At 38.7% G+C, this 18,114-nt stretch overlaps 1 protein-coding gene across 2 annotated transcripts in view; it reads left to right on the forward strand.

Moving 5' to 3' along the window:
- Positions 1-11,919, forward strand: part of SERPINI1 (serpin peptidase inhibitor, clade I (neuroserpin), member 1) — an 80,124-nt gene extending 68,205 nt beyond the window's left edge. For both annotated transcript variants that reach the window (XM_014533591.1, XM_005886542.2), the window contains exons 7-9: positions 9,343-9,429; positions 11,246-11,335; positions 11,591-11,919. In XM_014533591.1, coding sequence (XP_014389077.1) covers positions 9,343-9,429; positions 11,246-11,335; positions 11,591-11,667 — 254 coding nt within the window. In that variant the 3' untranslated portion in view covers positions 11,668-11,919. The remainder of the gene's footprint in view (positions 1-9,342; positions 9,430-11,245; positions 11,336-11,590) is intronic.
- The last annotated feature ends 6,195 nt before the right edge of the window (positions 11,920-18,114 follow it).

Here is an 18,114-nt window from a genome sequence, read left to right on the forward strand (position 1 = left end):
TGAGCCAAACCGGTTAGGGCATATGCTCACTTTCTTAAGAACTGAGAGAATCTGTCTACCATACAGGCCAAATTCCAACTGGATAACTGCATTCTGCTTTCTGAACATGGCTCTATTTTCAGTTTGATTAGAGATTCACTCTCACTGTCCCACCCAAACATCTAGGCCGTTATTTCACACATATGGAATACTAGTATCTGCTGCCTTTCAATCCCGAGGGGATAGCACTGCAATGGCAAGTCAATTATTGTGGTCAGTGTAGCCTAAAATTTTTGGCATATCTGGAAGGTTTAGAAGGTAATGTTTAATTGCCTTTGCTGTGTACAGAGACACTAGAGCATAGATATACATTATGAATGCAGCCGTTGGGGGATTGGAAAAAGCAGTAGGATCGTTCAGAGTTCATATTGTATCGGATGTATGTGAAGTCGCTGGTTGTTTGATTAAACCTCCATCAGAATTGACTCTTTCTCAGCACCCTGCTCACTGCTGCACTTCCCATTCCTGGCACGGGGCTGACACAGCCTTGGCCCAGTAGATGTTTGCTGAAGGAGCAAACGAGGGAGGGAAGGAGAGAAGAGCTTTCCTTGGGGCTACCTTACACATTTCATTTCTTGGGACATATACTCCTAAAACTTCAGTAAGAAATCCAGAATTGGGCAGCTCCAAACACTACCCTGTTCATGTCCTCAGGATAATTTGATGAAAGCTCTAAAGCAGGGGTCCTCAAACTACGGCCCACGGGCCACATGCAAATACAAATATTGTATTTGTTCCCGTTTTGTTTTTTTACTTCAAAATAAGATATATGCAGTGTGCATAGGAATTTGTTCATAGTTTTTTTTTTAAACTATAGTCTGGCCCTCCAACGGTCTGAGGGACAGTGAACTGGCCCCCTGTTTAAAAAGTTTGAGGACCCCTGCTCTAAAGCCTGTATCTCAAGCTTTCAGTGGGAACTCTTTAATTCTTAAATTCCTAGTTTTGCCAGTCTTAGTAGCCTCAGCATGCCAACTACCCCAATCAATCTCTCTCTCTCTCTCTCTCTCTCTCCTCTCTCTCTCCTCTCTCTCTCTCACATCGATCTTAACATATAAATCATTCATTCATTCAAAAACTATCTACTGACACAACCATAAGGCTTGCCTCTAAGCTTCCTCTAAATTCAGTACTATTTGATCCCTGCATCATTTATTTGGGCACCATATGCTCTACCTTACATGGTTAGTATTCTTGTCACCGGTTGAGTTTTTTGCCTCCTAATAATGATTAAAACGTCTATGACACATAGTAACCCCCACAAGTACCCAGGAAACTTATTAGCATATTATTACTTTATACTTTAACTAGAGGCCTGGTGCACAACATTCGTGCACTGGGAGTAAGAGGCTCAGCCCGGCCTGTGCCCTTTCGCAGTCTAGGATCCCCTTGGGGGATGTCCACCTGCCAGCTTAGGCCCGCTCCACGGGAAGCAGGCCTAAATTGGCAGGCGGACATCCCCCAAGGGGTCCTTAGTGCTGCGTGGAGATAAGAGGGGCTCCTGCCACCGCCAAGGCAGTGCTAAGAGGCAGCAAGCCCGGCTTCTGGCTGAGCAGCACTCCCCCTGTGGGAGCGCACTGACCACCAGGGGGCAGCTCCTGCATTGAGCGTCTGCCCCCTGGTGGTCAGTGTGTGTCATAGCGACCGGTCATTCCGCCATTCAGTTGATTTGCATATTAACCTTTTATTATATAGGATGAGAATTTCATGGTGTTTAAGATATACAACATTAATTACATTCAACACTATGTCTATTTCTTTCATTTAACAACTCTGTGAAGTGGATAGTGTGAGCAAAGTACTATGTCATAAAAATCAAGAAATGATCAAGATATCATACCTTCACTAAAGAAGCATACAGTCTTGTGGGGGAGAGAATATAAACTGTTGGATTTAATAAAACACAGGGTGATGGAAATGTTTTATTGGTGCAGTGGTCCTCAGCCAGGACAATTGGCCCTCCAGGGTATATTTGCCAACTGCTGGAGACCTTTTTGGTTGTCAAAACCAGGTAGTGTTATGCTATCTTGGGTGCAGAGGCCAGGGATGCTTTCTATAAACCTGTGATGTACACAGCACAGGACAGCCCCACAGCAAGATATTATCCAGCCCCAAATGTCAATTGTGATGAGTTGAGAAACCCTATGCTAGAGAGAGCATTGCAGAAGCAGAGAGGGGAAAACATTGAAGAGCAGGATGGTAGCATATTGGATCCAAAGAGGGAAGAAGAGAATATAGGGATGTATTTAAGCTTTTCAATGCATAGAACATTTCTGAACAACGTCTTAGAAAGTAATAGCAGTAGTTGCCTCTTGAATACTGGACAGAGGTTATTAGATATTTTAAGTGTGGAGGTTCTGTTTCACATATTGTGTACTGTTTGTTTGGAATTTTACCCCGTGTATGTATTATTTCTTCAATTAAGATTCTTACTTAAATACTAGGAAACGCTTTAAAAATAACATGATTAATAGGTTTTGTAAATTCAGAAGCACCCAGAAAACAACTAGGTACTATTGTGACGCTGCTACATTCTGAAATCATGTGATAAAATATTTATCTTCAAAAGTAGCAAATGTGATTTAGTCGTGGACCCAAACAACAGCGGCAGCTTCATGTTCTACTTCATGTTCTCCTGCTTCTCGAGAAAGAGTGACTTGAGAAGCCTTTGCTAAGACCTCTTGAATCCACTCCTTTATTTTCTATTTCATGGCATCCGCCTTCATTTCAGACTCCCATTACTGCTGTCTTAGACTATTTCAATAGCCTCCTAAATGGTTTCCAATCTCTCTTCCATTTAATCTGTCTTATCTACCACTTATCTACTACTGCCAAGATTAATCGCCTTAAAACTCACTCTCAGCTCATTCCAGTTCCTGTTCACAGCCTCCCTTCAGCCTGCTGTGCACCGTCCACTGCTCAGCGGGGCATTCAGACCTCAGCTCCCACCAGCCTTAGCTGTCTGATTCCTTATGCGTGGCTTGTGCTATAGCCAAACTGAACACTCGCTCTGCCCCTCACATCCCCCCAGCTCCCCATTTGATGAAATCTCTCTCAACAGAAATACCTCTATAAGCATCCCCAACTTTATCAAGCCACCATGAGTACAACAACCAGAACTAATCGCTCCTTCAATTTTAAAATGTTCTGTCCTTGTATTTATGCCACATATCACATCTGATCTCATCATTATTTATGCATCGGATATCCCCTGACTAGAATTTAAAACTCCCAAAGATTGATCCTTGTAGGTGCTTGGGCTGGGCTTGCTGCTTAGGACTTACTGAGTGAAGGCATGAGTAAGATGAGATGCTCTGTGTTATTGAGTTTGTTTGTTTTTTTATCTCAAGTTGATGTCCGTTTTTTTGACGCCAATTTCATTAACATAAAGCACAGTAAAGACTCATACAATAAACATGGAATCTAGAGAGTTGCCAAGAATCATTTTCTTCTCAGGCTCGATTTCAAATGCTCATCTGGTTGCAGTGAGGATCCTGTTATAGAGTAGGGCAATTTTGTAATGGAAATGAGTGACTGTCAGTATTTGGGTTAATAGATAATCCTCTTGGAAGGTGTAAGGAAGGAAAAAGTGAGTACTAAATCTTTCAGCATAAAATACAAGTGTTAATAAAGGAGCCAATAAAATACAGGAGTTAAGAAGACACAGAAAAAGCCATATTCAGGTCAGACTCCAGTGCTTAGATTTATGCTGGCCTGATTCTTCCCTCCTGCCTTGGCTTGTTCTCTTTCTCCTTGGGCTGTATTTCTCCTCTGGTGCCATCATTCCATGTCCGCTCCTACTTTCTTGCCCAGATTCTTGCAGCTGTTATCACACTTGATCTTTCTGCCCCTGCCTTTTTTGCTCATCTGATTCACCTTTCACAGCTGCTGCTGCTGCTGCTGCTGCAGGTATCTTCTAAAACCAAAGCAGACATATTCCATCACTTCTGGACAAAGCCCATCTCTCCAGCATCATGGTACAAACTCTTAAGATCAGGTGTATCCCTGCCACTCCCCACCTCCTCATAAGCCAGGCTCCAACTGGGCCTTTAGGTCATCCCCACTACGTATCTCACTTTGCAAGTATAGTCCTCTGCTTGGAATGCTCTTGTCCCCTTCTCTGACATTCACTCATCTGCTATTCTTCAAGAACCAGCCCAAATGTCAACACCTGGCAGAAGCATCCACTGATATCTCGATCCCTTCCTAGATGATTGATATTCCCTCATCTGGACTCTCAGAATACAAAGTTTTTCTTAGATTGTTTGTTACATGCCCGTCTCTGTCTCTGGCCTCGGAGCTCCTCAGGAGCAGGGACTATGTCATAGACTTTTTCTATCTTCAGAACCCAGCATGGAGTAGGGCCCAGCATAGATGCAGGATGGGTGTGTGCTGTGAGGGGAGGCTGCTCAACTGGCTGGCTCCGGGGTGGGGGCTTCTCTCAAACCTCCAGCCCTGCTCACTCCCCACATCCCGCCACACAAGCCCTCTTTTGAGTTCTTGAACACCCCTGGCTCGTATGTGTCTCTGCACTGGAAACCCTGCCTTCAGGTCTTCCCATGGCTGACTCCTTTGTATTCTTTAGGTCTCAGCTCAAATTGACCTTCTTGGACATGCCTTTCCTAATGCCCAATGTCAGGTAGCTCCACTTCCCTGCCCTTGTCACTGGCCAACACATCACCTAATCTTATTTCTTAATTACACTTCCCACACCCTGAAATTGTGGTCATTTATTGATTTGCTTTTTAATTGCCCTTGTCATTTAATGTCTGTTTTCACCCATTAGGAAGGAACTGTTTAGTTCACTGTGGTATAACCAGTGCATTCGTGGCTCAGTGTTTGAGTCTCGACCCACGAACCAGGAGGTCATGGTCCAGGTGAGGGCACATACCCGGTTTGCAGGCTCCATCCCCAGTGTGGAGTGTGCAAGAAGCAGCCGATCAATGATTCTCTCTCATCATTGATGTTTCTCTCTCTCTCTCCCTCTCCCTTCCTCTCTGAAATCAATAAAAATATATTTAAAAAAACAAAAAACCCCATACCTCCATGTTATTAGGCAAGTTTGGTTATTTATTTTTCCTTAGACTGCCCTTACTCAATTTTAATAGCAAGGTAAGACTATCTGTAGATGACTTAGATTACTTTTATTCTTTTTCTAGCATCTAAAATGTTGTTTTTAATAGAAATTTTTATCTGTTCCTTGAAGGTTTGGTTAAAATCACCCAGAAAACCATTTAGGCTTGGAGTTTTTAATTTTGAGGATGGGGAAGTTTTTGTCTACTGATTCAACTAGTACTTTAATGGTTACTGGATTATTGAGATCTACTGTTTTTTTTTCCCTTGGTTCAACCTTACAACTTATACATTACTATAAAAGTGTCTAGCTGATGGCAAACGTGTTCAAAATTATCTGCATACAAAAGCACAAAAGTTTTGGGGGGAAAATGGAAATATTATGTCTTATTTGTGGAGGTGGGTTCACAGATGTAAACATCTCTCAAAACTTGCCAAACTGTGTATTATAAATAGATACAGTTTATAGTAAATAAAGTACACCTCATAAAGTTTATCTGTAGAAAATTATACATAGTATTTTTGTGATTCTTTAAAATTCTCATCTGTATCTTTAGATATGTTCTCTTTTTCTGTGAATGCTCTCTTCTTCATGCATCTTATTAAAGACTAGAGGCCTGGTGCATGAAAATTGTGCATGGGTGGGGTCCCTAGGCCTGGCAGGCAATCAGGGCTGATCAGGTTCCCCCCCTCCCACCTCCCCGGCTCCTCCTTCCCTTGCCATCCATGCACCACCACCGCGTGGTTCCCCGCCTCCCCCATTCCTCCTTCCCTCACCACCTGTGTCTGCCACCACCTACCCCCAGTTCCCCATCCCAGCCCAATCAGGCGATCGGGACCTGCCGGCTGGCGGGGGAGGGACTGGGAGGTTGGCTAGCAGGCCCCATTGGTGATCGACTGGGGGTAGGGGCCAACTGCCACTGTGGCGGGCTGATCAGAGCCTGCCTGCCAGGGGGCGAAACAGGGGGAGGGACATGGGAGGCTGGTCACTGGCCCTGAGGAGGGAGCCAGACCTTGGCCCATTGGAAAAGGGGCCGCGTCCGCCACCACCCACCCCTGGTTCCCCATCCCAGTCCGGAGGCCTGGCCCCGATCCGGAGGGACCGGGATGTTGGCCGGCAGGCCCCATTGGTGATCAGGGCCTGCCAGCTGGGGGCAGCTCCTGCATTGAGCGTCTGCCCCCTGGTGGTCAGTGCACATCATAGCGACTGGTCATTCTGGTGAACAACGGTCATTCTGGTCGTTCCAGTCATTCCATCATAAGGGTCACTTAGGCTTTTATATATATAGATGCATTTCATTATCTTTTTATATAACACTCTCTTGCAAGAACCCTCAGCACCCTTTTTTTCTTGATCTTTCTGTCACAATACCTAGCAGTGCCCCTTCCCTCGCCAGCACTTTGTGTGGGTAACTGAGAGCATATGAGAGATTCGGTGACTAGAGAAGGTACACTTAGGACATAGGTCAGAGTTGAAGGGGCAACATTCCTTCTTTCAAGATGCTTGTACAGCTGGCAGATCAGGCTCAGGAGCTATTGGAGGCGGTTTCCTCTGGGCGAATTGATATGGCTGACATACCACATGGTATTGTTGAGAACTCCCCTCAGTATTTGAAGAGGACTTAGCTGGCAATGTGGACACTCATTACCATTTAGGAACTGGGTTCTGTCACTTTTGCATTTAGGGCCATAGTGTTGGCTCTTGGTGGATGACCTTCCCTTCACTGTCAGACTGATGAATATGGGCAGCAGAGTCTGAAAATAATACGGCATCAGTTAACTACTGATAGAGTTTACTGTTTCTTTTTATTTGTTAAAAAAACAATGAGTCTTTTAGATTTGAGAGAGCTAATTATACTTGTTTAACGTAAAAAATGTATTACTTTTTATTTTTCTTCCAGTCATCAAATGCATTCTAGAAGATAGCATAGTATTTGAGATGGACTAAGTCATAATTCAGTGCTTATATCTGAATCCTAAATATGAGTGAAGAAGTAATATCCCTGTTAAAAGTATGTTCAGAGATGTCACTCAGTTGTCTTGGGAATTATTCAAAATAAGCAGATGCTGTGTAACAGATGTACCCAAAATGTTGCTGAACATCATTCCCTATCCATTTAAGACAATTGTGTTTTTGAAAACTTGAAAAGAAAATGTACGTTGTGGATAGGACTTGGTTACTTATAAAATCTTACTTAACAGCCTAATGAGAAATCAATTGCACTTTTACTGAATGGTGCTGGGCATCAGCAACAAAGTTATTTATCTTAGGTTTGAATTAGACCTCCTGCAATTGGGAAAACAGGGGGTGGGGTACAAACTTGAGTAATTCTTTATCTTGCTTCCTTGTGCTATGTTTTATTTTTGTATTTCAGGACCGTTTTGTTTTGTTTAATCTTGGGGGAAATTGGAATCCCAAGGTTGAAAGCTATTGTCTTGTATAGTTGCTAGGGCTGCCATAATGAAATACCACAGACTGAGTGGCTTGAACAATGGACATTTATGTTCTCACAGTTCTGGGGACTGGAAGTGTGGGATCAAGGTGTCTTGAGGGTGGGTTTCTTCTGCGTCCTCTTTCCTTGGCATGTAGATGGCTGCCTTCTCCCTATGGCTTCACATGTTGTCAAGGTTTTCCAGAGAAACAGAACCAGTAGGAAAAATCTCTATCTTTATCTCTCTCTCATGTATGTATGTATGCATGCATGTATGTATGTATGTATGATGTATGTATGTATCTATCTACTACTTATTGAAAGAGAGATAAAGAAAAAGAAGAAGGAGAAGGAGAAGAAGAGGGAGAGAGAGAGAGAGACAGAGAGAGAGAAAGTTATTTTAAGGAATTGGCTCCCACAGTGTGAAGACTTTGGGAATTCACAATATAAAGGATAAGCTGGCAGAATGGAGACCCAGAGGGAAGTTTCAGTTCGGGTCCAAAGGCAGTAGTCTGGCACATTTCCTTCCTGCTCAGAGGAGGTCAGTCTTTGGTCTAGTAAGGTCTTGAGCTGATTGGATGAGACCTACCCACATTATGAGGGTAGTTTGCTTTACTCGAAGTCCACCCATGTGAATATTAATCTCATCTAGAAAACCTCTTCACAGAAATGCACAGAATATGTTTTTTGGCCAAATATCTGCAAAAATATCATGGCCCAGTCACGTTGATATGTAAAATTAACAATCATTCCCTCTGTACCTATCTGTGTCCACATTTCCTCTTCTTAAGAGGACACAGTAATATTTGTTTAACCTCATTTTAACTTGAGTCTATCTCTAAATATAGTTACATTCTGAAGTCTTGGGGATTAGGAATTCAACATATGAATTTTGAGAGAACACAATTCACCAGATTACAGCCATTTATTTAAAAGTAAGTGTATATATGCCCTAACCGGTTTGGCTCAGTGGATAGAGCGTCGGCCTGCGGACTCAAGGGTCCCAGGTTCAATTCCGGTCAAGGGCATGTACCTTGGTTGCGGCCACATCCCCAGTAAGGAGTGTGCAGGAGGCAGCTGATCGATGTTTCTCTCTCATCAATGTTTCTAACTCTCTATCCCTCTCCCTTCCTCTCTTTAAAAATCAATAAAATATATATTTTTTAAAAAGTAAGTGTATATAGAAAGACAATTCAAAGTCAAAAGCAGTCCTGTTAATACTGAAAATGTGTTATTTCCTCTGACTTTAGGGTAATCCTCAGATAAACCAATGAACTGATAATGGAAAGTAACTTCTTTATGTATTCACATTTCTACAACTTAGAAATTGTTTTTATTGTTCTTTGCCAAAGATATTTACATTACCATAGTAATTAGAAATTAGATTTTTTTAATCTCTTATTTTGGTTATATCTGGATTTCTACCTATTTTCATTTGTGTTTTTAACTTTTAAGTTAGAATGCAACATGTAAGATATTTTTATATTGAGCTATGAACTAATCTGAAGTTGCTATTAAAGCAGAGCCACTTTCCACTTCCTCTGGCTTACAGAAAATAAACAATGGGAAAATTACTGCAGGGAAAAGAGAATATAAAATGAGGACTAATCAGAATACACATCTTCGATGCTTCTCTCAAATCGTAAATGTAATCTTACAATGTTTCTATGTTTGATATAATTATGTTTATATACTATCAGTATAGTATGTCTCTTATACTTTTCAAATCTTTTTAACTAAAGAGTTAAAGGCTTTCCTATCTCTGATACTGAAGAATGCTTCCGTCCTCTCTTTTCTGCAGATAATAAGGAGATTTTCCTCTCCAAGGCAATTCACAAGTCCTTCATCGAGGTGAATGAAGAGGGCTCGGAGGCTGCCGCCACCTCAGGTGCCCAGTTCTTCTCTACAATCGTCTCACCATTTTTAGATTTGTATTTTTGAAGCAGTCATGGGTAGGGGGCAGGGGTCATTTTTAGAGCCAAGCCAAAAAAATGACTGCTCTGGCTCGGCTCTCACTTAGAAGTCTAGCTAATGCTGAAGCAGGTAGAATTTTCTAAGTAAGCTACGAAGCGTGTAGTCACTCCTGGGCCCCATGTGCGGTAGTTCCCATGTCCCGTTTTCTCTCTAATAAATAAGCGCTGGGCATTGTCAGCTCTGTAGGATAGATTTTCCTGCTCTGCTTCCTGTTTCACTATCTTAAAATTTTCCCTGCTGCCCATGTAAACATTTTTCTTCCTACCTAATTACTTGTGGAAGTTAGTTTATAATTTTGTCAGTGAGAAGTTTTGATTTTAGCTCAACCAGTGTGGCTCAGTGGTTGAGCATCCACCTATGAACTAGGAAGTCATGGTTCACCTCGAGGTCAGGGTTCAACTCCCAGTCAGGGCACATGTCCTGGTTATCAGCTCGATCCCTAGTAGGGGCCATATAGGAGCAGGCGATGAATGTTTCTCTGTCATTGATGTTTCTTTCTCTCTTCCTCTCCTTTCTCTCTCTGTAGTCAGTGTGGCTCAGTGGTTGAGCATCCACCTATGAACTAGGAAGTCATGGTTCACCTCGAGGTCAGGGTTCAACTCCCAGTCAGGGCACATGTCCTGGTTATCAGCTCGATCCCTAGTAGGGGCCATATAGGAGCAGGCGATGAATGTTTCTCTGTCATTGATGTTTCTTTCTCTCTTCCTCTCCTTTCTCTCTCTGAAATAGATAAAAATATATATATTTTAAAAAGCTTTTATTTTAAAAGCACATACATAAACAAGAGTATCTGATAGAATGTAATAAATAATTTTAACTAAATAATAATACCAATGAAATAATAATTTTAAATAAACAATCAAGGAATTTGAATAAACCATGCATACAAACCAAAAATGGCAAAGATCCTTGATCATTTCGATTATTCTGACTTCCCTAGTTAAATGAGAATTGCCTTTTTTTTCTCCTTTTATTTGGTTGGATTTGTTTCCAAATGTAATATCATATTTGCATACATTATTTCTACCTTTGCATAAATTTGTCCATTTGAAGGATAGCACGAGTTGAAACAACATTTTCAGAAGGAAATAGAAACACAGTAGTCTCAGGCATCAAGAAAGCTTAACACTCACATAATTTAATAGTGACCTTTTCTGACAATTGAATCACCCAGCAGCAAGTATAAAACAGTCATTTATAATAAGGATCTCAGAGAAATTCAGTTTCCCAGCTGTAGGAAACACATTGAGTCTCTCACTGCTGTATTTTCCCTTTAATCACTGCCATTCTGGCCACTTACTAGAAGCCTGGGGATTTGCTATGTAAAAAGACCCATTTCAGACTAAAGAAATAATAATTTGAGAATATAAAAAAAAAACCTCTTAGTTTTTTTTAGTTTTTTTTCTTCTCTCTTCCTTTAACTGAAAGATCATTTTAGTAAAAACGTAAGTATTTATCTAAGACTGTGACTAAAGTTTTGTAAGTGGCAGAATAAATTGTCCTGTTATATTTTGATGGGGTAGAGATAGGAAACTATGTGGTGTATGTGGGGGGTGTATGTGTTCAAAGTCAAGTAGAAATGTTAGCACCTTTATAATTTTTCTCTTTAAGTCTTTAAAGTCATGTTTCCCGTAAACCATTGCCTTTGCATTAAATATAGATGGTTTGGAGAAATTACTCATTAGTCCCTGCACATCACAGACAGGTAATTACCTTCTCTCTGCACTTAGGAATGATTGCCATTAGTAGGATGGCTGTGCTGTATCCTCAAGTGATTGTGGACCATCCATTTTTCTTTCTTATCAGGAATAGGAAAACAGGTAAGTCTGTTATGAGAACAGAACTTTTTTAATAGGCTAAAGAGAATAAGTTCGTAAAATTGAGAACATTTCCCCACATTGTTTATTGGATAATTTCTAATGTCTAAGTGATACTTGAAAAAATGAATATAACATATTTTCACTTTTAGAATATTGCTTGTTGTAAGAAAGAAGACAAATAAATATCCCTTTTTAAACATAAATATCTTTTTTTGTTGTTTATCCCCTCTTTTGTTTACTTCCAACCCAATGCAGGAACAATCCTGTTCATGGGACGAGTCATGCATCCCGAAATAATGAACACAAATGGACATGATTTCGAGGAACTTTAAATCATTTCGCTTAAATAACAAGAAAAATAGTAACTAAGCACATTATGTTTGCAACTGGCATATGTTTAAGGTTTGTGTTCTACAGTATAGCTTAAGATAATATTTAGAATTAACTCCAGATAAAAATAATGTATGTAAATTATAAGCCAACTTGTCAAGGAATGTTATCAGTATTATTGAGGTAACAGTCTTGTCATGTCATTGTGTTTGTTGTGCCCGTGTTTAAAATAAAAGTACATAGTGAACATGTGAGCAGGTCTGCTTTTTTATTTCAGAAGTTGTATAAAAATACCTCTGGATGAAATTTGGAAACAGTGAGTTTTCCAAATTTAAGACAAGGACATCTTACATTGTTTATCATCAGGCAGCCTCAAGGCACCAAAGTAAATGAGCACTGGACACTTACTAGTATATATAACAAGCAGTAACAAGTGAAATGGGGACGGGCGCTTCACAAAAATTCTGATCGTTTTTTCTCTGAAGACGGTATGTAGTGTGATATAGAAGAATGCAAACTGAACATCTTCTGTGTGGCTACACGACAAAGCTTGTTAGAAAAAAATAGGGCTATGCAAACCCAGCGCTATCAGCTCTGGTTTATTGGCCGAATCTTTAAAAACCCATGTGGCTTCAGCAGCCTGGCATCGATTATAAGGTTGGTGTATCACCATGTTTTGCTGCTGCAAGTGAAATCCGAACTACAACCAAGTTCTCAAAAGTCTCAAAGTAAACCATGCAAGCAAATTAATAATAAAAATATGCTCTAAGGTATGTACGTAACCAGAGAATTAACTAGAAAAAATGTGTTGGTACAGATTCCAGAAATCAACAGGGTTTGGGCAGAATACCACCCCCCCCCACCCCCCACCCCCGCCCACTCAGGGGTGTTCTTGTTTGTTCTAAGAGGTTTGGGGGTTTTTTAACTTGAATGTCTGTAATTGGGGTATCACATTGGTTACCTGATGGCTCCTGGTGCATTTGTTTGCGGCCTCTGGAGAGTTATAAGTACTTTGCAGAATATATTGATCTTATTTCTAGAACAAGAAGTGGTTGATTCCAGTGGGGGCAGGTCTCTAGTAAATTGCTTTGTTATCCATTGGCTGAAATAATGGTATTCCTTTTGGAGGTTGGGTTGAAAAAAAAGAAAAAATGATCTCATCATGTTCTAGGAATGGAACTACGCACACTTAATACCAATTTTTTTATTCTGTGATTCACAGTTTCAGAAAGAATTCAAAACATTAAAAAATTTGACTGAAACAGCTTGGATGTGATTTTCTTCTTACAGGTATTTTGCTATGATTTGGAGCTGTTAACCGGAATTGACATTATCATTAACTTTAAATCAGTTCAGGAGAGCCGTGGTTTGGGGAAATCAGGCTTGACTGCAGACTTAGTGAATTTTAAACTCTGAGGAAAAACTTGAAAATCTGTATTTTTAACAAGTGCCATTGGTGATTTTGTTACACACTAAATCTTGACTATTGCTAAGTAAAGAACGCATGTGGAATACTTTATACCGCTTGTTTAGATAGAGTTAACTTACAGAAAATCAGGTCAATTAATGAAGTGCCGTAAATTAGTGCTTCTCAGACTTGCTGCGTATTAGAATTACCTGGGGATCATAAAGCGGATTCTCATGTAGTAGGTCTGGGGGGTGGGGAGGACCAAGAACCTGCATTTCTAACAAGCTGTGGGGTGATGCCATTGCTGTTGGTCCATGGACTCCAGTTGATAATATAAGGTTTACATGTTGGGTATTTTTATGCATGGAAACAGAAAAAGGTATAATTTTCATACAACTTGGAGCTAATGGGGGGATGGAGCAGTAGTCTACAATAAAAATGCAGTGAACTTATACAAAGTGAGAAAAATGGTTTTACTCTAAAGCTTTTCCCCTGTTACTTAGTATGGAAAAGTGCAGACTTCCTCTGCATATTAGAATACTTGAAATATACTCTTTAAAAATATAGAGACATTTATAGGCAAAGCCCACAAAAGAATTTATGAATACCCGAGGACACAGTGCTTACCACTGAATCATTTCCAGCTTATATTCTCAGAAAACTTATAGTTTATTCATAAAGCTGAGGTTATTGTAGAACAGTGCTCTTGTTTTCATTTATAATGTACACAGATCAGGCTAACTGATGTTGATTCAGGATTGTTATTCTGGGTTTATGATATTCCTTATTACTGGGTCTCTACTTGTTAAACATTACATATTTGCTATATCTGTGTGTCTATTAGTCAACTAAATGAATTACCTATAAGGAAGAGTCAACATCATTAGACAAGCATAAAGCCCAAAATACAATTTTTTTAGTTAATATAAGATTAAGCTCTGGCATTCAGAATGTTTACCTTAAAATATTTCAATACAATTCAGATGTCCCTTAAATAAAACCCTGATATTAGCATGTTAATGGAGTGGCTAAAAATAAAGTACTTGATAGTACCAAGTTTTCCCTGCCATTTGATGTTGTTTATATATTTTTTCTATTGAAAAAGTAATATTTTATGGTTCAGTTTCATTTATTTTAAAATGTATACATTACTACACACACACACACACACGGTGTGCACAGCTTATGAAAACTTCTTTCTCTTTGAACATGTTGTTTGGGAAGACATCAACAGCAATTATGCATCTTTTGTTTTTAAACTAAATCTTTTTTCCAGCTTTACTGAAGTCTAACTGACAAATAAAATTATATTTATTTAAAGTGTACAATGTGATGATTTCTTCCAGCTTTACTGAAGTCTAACTGACAAAATTATATTTATTTAAAGTGTACAATGTGATGATTTGATATATCTACCTATTGTACAATGATTTTCACAATCAAATTAACACATAGTTACTTTTTATTGTTGTGTTGTGAAAATGCTTGAAATTTACTCTCTTAGCAAATTTCAAGCATACAATATAGTATTCTTAACTATAGTCATCAAGCTAAACATTATATTCCCAGAACTGATTCATCTTGTAACTGAAAGTATGTACCTTTTGACCAATACCACTTAATTTTCCCCAGCCCTAGCCCCTGGCAATCACCATTCTACTCTGTTTCCATGAGCTCTACTTTTTTTTTTTTTTTAGATTCCACATTGTGAATGAGATTGTGCAGTATTTTTCTTTCTCTGTCTGGCTTATTTCACTTAGCATAATGTCTTCCATATTCATCCATGTTGTCATAAATGGTAGATTTTTCTTCTTTCTTATGGCTGAATAACATTCATTTGCATTTGTGTTTCTATATACATATACATTTATATATACATATGTTACATTTTCTTTATCCATTCATACATTGATGAACACTTAGGTTATTTCCATATCTGAGCTATTATGAATTATCCTGAGATAAACATGGGAGTACAGATACCTCTTCAAAATACTGATTTTGCTTCTTACATGTTTTAGATACTAATCTCTTATTACATATACAGTTTGCCAATATTTTTTTTCCTATTCTGTAAGTTGTCTTTTCACCATGTTGATTGTTCTTTGCTGTGCAGAAGCTTTTTAGTTTGATGTAATCCCCAACTGTTATTTTTTCTTTTGTTGTCTGTGTTTTTGGTATGGTATCCAAAAAAATTATTTCCATAATTAATGTCAATAAGCTTTTCCCCTATGTTTTCTCCTAAGGTGCAAACACAGAGAGTATGTCACTTAGCCCTGTGGCTTTGTTTAATGTCTGCCAACAAAGTTTTATTTATTTATTTATTTATTCATTTATTTATTCATTTATTTATTCATTTATTTATTTATTTATTTGAGAGAGAGAGAGAGAGAGAGAGAGAGAGAGAAACATTGATATGTTGCTCCACATATTTATGCATTCGTTAGTTGATTCTTATATATACCCTGACCAGGGATTGAACTCACAACCTTGGCATATCAGGACAACACTAACTGAGCTATCCGATCAGGACCAACGAAGTTATTCTTGAGGGCATGTTGAAGTCTCTACATGCACATAAACATAGCTCTGGGGAAAAATCGGTGTCTTTGTGAAGGCAGGGAAAGAGATTTTTCCCAGAAGAATCAGTTTAATGCTTTTTATTAACTACTTTGGTTCAAACTATAGAAGATAGTTTAACATTAATAAGCTTAAGCCAAAGGTGCATTATGTTCATATTAGTTACTCATTTTGATGAGACAGAGATCCATGGATGTGAAAAGAATGTGAAATTAATGAAAACAAAACCCGTGCAAAACAAAATGTGTACTTTCCTTTGTCCACATTTGCTCTTTTCTATACATTAAGTATAGATAAACTTTCCCTCTCTTTGAAAATTGCAGAGGTTTTGTTTATTTGGGGAAAAATTAAGTGGTTATTTGTGACATATGGCATTTTCCAGAAAATGTTTCTTCTGCAGTCATTGCAGCTTCTAGCTGATCTAGCAGTTTTCTCTCTTCCTCAAATAGACAATATTTTATCTCCCATTCTGAAAGTTTTGTGATAATACACAAATATATAAGCCTGACATTTGTTCACACAATTGCTCTTTGCTCTGTCTATTATTCAAGGAAAATTGCTGATGAAGAGATTATCTTTTTTCATGTGATTGAGTGACCCCCTCTTTTGGTATTTGCTGTTTAAATATTTATAACCTGATACCTATGGGTAAAATATGCACTGTGAAATGACAGAGAACCAATTTTAAACACCCTCTCTACCACTTGCTAGATGTCTGCCTTCAAACAAATTGTTTAATGCTTAGCTGTATTTCAATAACACCTACTTTATAGGATTATGTTAATAATTTAAGTAGTACCTGACACATGGCAGTCACTCTTGAAAGGCTAGCTATTAGCATTAACATTACCATATTTTAGCTCTACTATGCGCATCATTTTTCACATTTTAACATTTATGAAAATGGAGGGAACAATGGTGTTTTACAGTTGCTGATAAAGCCAGAAGTAGTGACTTTAGATAACGCTGCTTGTGCATACAGTAATCTTGTTGAATGATGATTGTCTAACTGTAATCCCTTGGCTTCTCAGTCAACAAACCATTAGTAAAACAAACATAATCACTATTTTAGGAAGCATTGTGTCGAGAGTACATCACCAAAAGACAAGTTTTTTAACCTTTTTTAAAATGGCCCACACTGTGTTTTTCTCTAAATTTCCTCTCCATTTTTATGGGCAATGGAACCCATTGTCTGAAAACATTCCATTGAAATTTTGTCTGAAAACATTCCATTGTCTGAAAACATTCCATTGAAATTTTCTTTTGGTAAAATAAAATCCCAGTTTCAAAATTTGTGGGATCAGTGTCAATAGCTTACAGCGGTTTTCAACCTGTGGGTCGCGACCCCGGAAAATACATCCTGCATATCAGATATTTACATTACGATTCATAACAGTAGCAACAGTTATGAGTAGCAACGAAAATAATTTTATGGTTGGGGTTCACCACAACATGAGGAACTGTATTAAAGGGTCGCGGCATTAGGAAGGTTGAGAACCACTGGCAGAAGAAAGTCTTAGGGACAGAAGTTGCATTCTGGGCGTGGCTGTGTCACCAATGCTCTTAGTGGCATAGAGGCCAATGGTCTGGGCAAGCAGGGACATCACAGAATATGACTTGGAGCTGCACTCTGTGTTTTAAAAACATTGTATTTTGCTTATATATTCATCGGAAAATATACATAAGTATGACATAGAATAAAATTTGTTTAAATAAGTCTAAAAAACATACTTAATGTTTTGAATGAGTTTAAAGTAATCTTTCTATTGATTATGTCACAGTTTAACTGACAATGATTTGTTCTTAAATAGTAGCACTAAAACAAAGGAGTGTTTTACGATTGATGTCTTGAATTGGAAATTGCATATTATTCATAGCAAGACTTGTGAAGGAATCATATTTATTCAAGTACATAGCAAGTGGAAATGTCACCTATAATTTCCAGAAGCAATTGCTTTCGTTGGCTATCAGAAGAGTTATTTAAAAGTTCAAATTCAAAAAAAGGGGAGGGAGGGAATGGGTGAGGGAGGAAAAGAAGAAGGAAATAGAAAAGCAATATTGACAAACTACCTGCAAATGGCAATTATTATCAGCAAAATGGCTCTCCAGTACCTGAAGTAAACTAGACTTGATCATTAAAAAAAACACCAGAAAGAATTTTTCTCGTATCCATCACATGAAGTGAATTTACTGACTGGAGTGTGTGTGTGTGTGTGTGTGTGTGTGTGTGGTGTGTGTGTGTGTGTGAGAAGGACTGAGTGGGAGGTTAGGCATCCTGAATTCAGTATATCTTTTTTTAAAATTTACCTCTCTTAAAGTAGCTTATTGTATATCTTAATTGAAGACAGTCCATAAGGAGGCTGATAATTATTGGATTTAAATGGCAGAGGTTTAATTTTGCCCTAACACTTTTTCTTTCAATAAAAATATTTCCTCCACTAATAGTGTTTTAATTAGCTTG

Source organism: Myotis brandtii, unplaced genomic scaffold (genome assembly GCF_000412655.1).
Source record: "Myotis brandtii unplaced genomic scaffold, ASM41265v1 scaffold99, whole genome shotgun sequence".
Lineage (NCBI taxonomy): Eukaryota > Metazoa > Chordata > Mammalia > Chiroptera > Vespertilionidae > Myotis > Myotis brandtii.